The 4,551-nt window shown below is 43.3% G+C and overlaps 1 protein-coding gene across 1 annotated transcript; it reads right to left on the bottom strand.

The window, feature by feature from the left end:
- Positions 1-3,425: 3,425 nt before the first annotated feature.
- On the bottom strand, positions 3,426-4,289 carry LOC119308523. The gene has a single exon (XM_037584655.1). The coding sequence runs from the start codon at positions 4,160-4,162 to the stop codon at positions 3,680-3,682; it is 483 nt and encodes a 160-aa protein (XP_037440552.1). The 5' UTR covers positions 4,163-4,289; the 3' UTR covers positions 3,426-3,679.
- Between the last annotated feature and the right edge of the window lie 262 nt (positions 4,290-4,551).

The raw sequence follows: 4,551 nt of genomic DNA, 5'->3' as shown, positions 1-4,551 counted from the left end.
CCCCCCACACACACACACCCTAGGCGTCCTTGATGGGGGCGGACCACATGGGCTAACTTTAGACTTTGCTACGCTCTGCTTCGGCACAAGCCTCCGACAAGTTAGCCCTTATCTTTATACTTGAATTTGGATCACAACATAACACATCCTATGTATGTCATCTCGCTTCCCTCGACATAGGTGGCTCCTCACCTCCCTCGACCAGGGCTACCTAGCCTCTCTCGATAACGTGCACCATCCCGCGTCTCTTGACTTCCTAATCCAGTGGTCGGCATTCACCGTAGCTTTAACGTATATCCTTGATCAGATGGAGGGATCCCCCCACCTAGTGTGTACTTTTTCCAAGCTTCATCGCCTCCTGAGGCTCTGGCGCCCTCCCTCCACCTAGGTTTCACCGGGATGGCGGAGAATGGTGGTTGAACCAGATTTGAGCTACTCCGACGCCATTGGACTTCCATCTCTAGGATCTTTTCATGCGTCGTCGACGAGCGGGAGAAGCAAGCTTCACACAGATCCAGCGACTAGCTTAATATTTAACTAGTGGTTTCTTTTATTTCCTATAATATGAATGTGGTTATAGGTTGTCCATTGCGATTGCATGTGGGTCATATATATATACTAGATGGGTTTACAACACCCCGGATGCTCTTCCGTCGGTGGCCCATTAACAACACGGGTGGGCCCCCTTCTGTCGGTGGCCCATTATCCATAAGGAAAAATGGGAGGAACGGGATCTCATGAGCACCTAACTCATTGTATGATTGGTTACTAATGATAGATATAAATTACATGGAGATAATATGTAAATAAACCTGGCTATATTGTTAACCACGCTCTTTCCATATATCGTTAATGATAAGGATCATCACTACCAAAGTTGCAACACAAGGTCCAAATTAAACACATACTTAATTATACCATTTGGATTGATAAATCGAGTATATTGATTTCACCGCTACATCGCAATGAGGGTAATGTACACAAACAAGAATAAATGCCAGATACTAAAATCTGCAAGGCATTAGGTCATTTAAGTTTCATTACGCAAACAGTATTGCTAGACTAATCACTCTACGCGGTCTTGACACACTAGAATATTCACTATCAAAATCTCCTTCCAACATCATAAGCATAATATGCCAAAAAAAGAGTTAAGATAGGATACAATTGGACCGAACTTTCCAAATTATTTAATATCGTTGCATCCAATGGTTATCGACATACGCTATACCATATCCTAATCACTCTTATACTTGTAGCCTCTTTATTGTACTTATTAATTACCTAAGTTATTTCCTAACTTGTTTTGCTTACTTGACGACTTACTATTTTTGTGCTTACATAACTTGTCATTAACGTGGTGCATCTTTAAAAAAATCGTTTCCAAATTTTAGCTCTCAAGCCACGTGCATTAGCGATCATCATTTTTTAACCATATTCTTGTAACAATACAAAAGAAGAGTTGAGGATGGGCTAGTTTTGATATAAGCCATCAAAATTCTCAATGCAAATTCATGATTCTAAATTCATAGTCTCGTAGTCTATTCTTTCATGATACTCCCTCCTTTTCATAATTGATCATGTCTTATCTTTTTACTTCTTCTCCACATTACGGTGTGTATATCTGGAAATCGAGACAAGGCGAGGCAATGCATGCATTTATGATAGATGCACTACTAATAGAAAAATGGAGGAAGCACTTCTTTGCAATTCTAGTATCCTTGTCTTCGCTCTTGGGAAGTGCATCCTTTCTAACTTTTTAAATGATGTTACCGTAAACTTAAGTTGAAATTCAAAGATAATCCATACATGTGCAAGCTTAAGACTTTTTCCCCTTTGCAGTATGCATGTTACTATTATTTATTAAAATGTGTGCACATATACATGTTTATACATTGTTTCGTCTAAGGCAACAATTTCAAGACAAGAGGGGAACTTAAAATGGTAAGAATGTTTACAGTTAAATGCCAAGAGAACAATTTTTATTTTTTATAATGATTATGTTATTCTACTCAAACGTAATTTGCATATGCAAGGTTACTAGTATATACAGGCAAATGTACTAGCTAGCTGCTCCCTGAAAACTTGTGATAAAACTGCCAAATCCCTCGAATTAACTGGACTTTTCCCTTTCCCGCAAAAAAAAAACTCAACTCTTCCATAATTATCTTTTCTAAAGTTTGCAAATTAGATATCATTTAGACCAGAAGCTTGATCTTGGTGATTGAAGTGAATGTATCGGCTGTGTATGACTTCTAGCCTGAGATATGGACAATGTAATCATGTTATAGCAAATATGTGCACGTATACTGAGAAGGGTTGATTAGACGCAAATATATAATCAGGCTCGCTTATTACGTTATTGTCTTCTACAATTTTCAAGAATGAAGCATATAAGTAGCTCCAGCTACATAATTAAACAGTACAAACCCTTAGCTCAAAATCTTAAGATTATTACTCATCATGTAAACTATACTCAGAAGGAGTATACCTCACTTGTCCTCAAAACCTAGAAGATAATGTTAACTATACTCATTAATAGTACAATTTTCCCCCTTAGTGAATCCCCAAAGGACAAAACTAAGTAAATCACACTGACACCAGTTTCATAGTAGTATATTGTACAATGAAAAGAGTGATTCTGCGTTAAAAGTCATCACAACAAAAAGACATATGCTACAATAAAATTTCAGTAGGAAAACCTCCCCACTAATTTGGTGGGTCCTCTTTACCACTAATCAGCAACGGCTATTAGATCATGCTGCACAACTGCGTGGCCTAATGGTCAACTTAAGTCTACATGATGATCATCAATATTTGCACTATGCTGCACAGCACGTACCCATTTTCTTTGGAAGTTCTGGAATATGTCAATGCGGTTATTTGGTTCTATATTTTTGGATAGTTATAGTACTAAGATTATATCGTTCTAAAAGAGTACTCTTCCTAAAAAAGCAAATTATAGCACTAAAGTTACACTGATGTTATTAGCATCCCAAAAACTAAACCATGCATGCGCATCTTGGCATGAGAGGCATATACATTACTCCCAGTGGAGCGTCGGAGTGAGGGACACGTATGCATCCTAATTCTGCAAGCCCCTCAGAGCTAAGCTAGAAATAGGCCTTTGCGGCTTTGCCATGTTGACACCAATGTGGTGGCGACATATATCACTGGCACACTGCAAGCTATGCATGCCAAAAGCAAGCTTTGCATCAAAGGCAATCTTTCTAGCCGGTCCTTTTTGTGTACATGTGTCGCTCCACCGTGCATGAAATCAAAAACCATTAAATCAGTTTTGAAACTGATAGAAAAAAAAAAGAATCCGATCCCCTCTGTCTCAAACACCCCAATACTTACTTAATCGATGATGATTTGCAATGTGGATGCAAATAATGGTTGGCAACCCACAAAATCTAACAGGACACATTTCTCACTCACAGAAAAGGGGTAGAGTGCTGGCTACAATTTTGCCACAGTGGAGTATAAACCAATCTGGAGCAATAATACACAATTTAATTTTAGTTACTAAGTTACCTAGCTACTAGCTGCTAGAATCGAACGCACATGCACACATGACATATGATACGAGTACCCCTCATGCAATTAAGCGCGATACATACATCTTTCTGCTGCGGGGGCTCGGCGAACTTGGATGGATGGATGGATCTCAGATCGATCACCACTCGTTGTGCGAGCCGTAGAGGAACGTCGGCGGCGAGAAGACGGAGTACCTGTTGTCGATCAGCTGCGGAGGGAAGCTGTCCTCCTCCTCCTCGTACCCGTAGCCCGCCGGCGCTGTTGTGGCCGGGACGTTGTGGCTGCAGGCGGCGGCGCCTTCCGATGACTCCGCCGTGCTGCCGGGGCTGGGCGCGGGGCCCATCTGCGGCCCGGCCGGGCTCCCCGCGCTGCTCTCGCCGCCGTCGGCGGCGGCGCTGCCGGTGTACTTGGACGGGTCGGCGTTGCGGCCGGTGAGCTCCTGCACGAGCGCGCGGAAGCCCGCCGCACTGGTCGACACCCGCACTGGGTTGGAGATGTACACCACCTTGATCGGCTTGCCGGCTCCTCCTCCGCCGCCGCCCTTCCGCTTGTGCTTGCCTGAGCCGCTGGCCGCCGAGGCTCGGTGAGCAATGCCCTTGGAACCGCACTGCGTCTTCTCCATGACCAAGATCGATCTAGCAAAGTATGGGCTGCGGAGGAGGCGACTTCTTCCTGTGGTGGTTGATGTTCACACAGGAGATGAAAGGGAAAGGAGGGCGGAGTGTGCTGATTTGGCCGAGCTCTCGCGCATTTGTAACGGAGGCTGGAGAGTGCAGGACGGCGGGTGGTTCTGGTTTCTACTTTTAGAAGCCATGAAAGGACAGTGGATAGAAGTGGTAGTAAACCTGTGGATTTATTTATATGAACAGTGTTGAGAGGTTACTCAAACTCCTCTCCTCACATACGCAGTGAGAAAGGGACGGTGTGCAATGTGGGTGGAGAGGCGCCTTGGATAATGCATGGTCAGGTGGGGGTGTAATATGTTACGTCTACCCAGTGATGATGCCGTTA

Source organism: Triticum dicoccoides, chromosome 1B (assembly GCF_002162155.2).
Source record: "Triticum dicoccoides isolate Atlit2015 ecotype Zavitan chromosome 1B, WEW_v2.0, whole genome shotgun sequence".
Lineage (NCBI taxonomy): Eukaryota > Viridiplantae > Streptophyta > Magnoliopsida > Poales > Poaceae > Triticum > Triticum dicoccoides.
This window is presented reverse-complemented; position numbering and strand designations above follow the sequence as displayed.

Excerpts from the sequence above, each read along its gene's own strand:
- LOC119308523 (XM_037584655.1), bottom strand. The coding sequence starts at position 4,162 with ATGGAGAAGACGCAGTGCGGTTCCAAGGGCATTGCTCACCGAGCCTCG.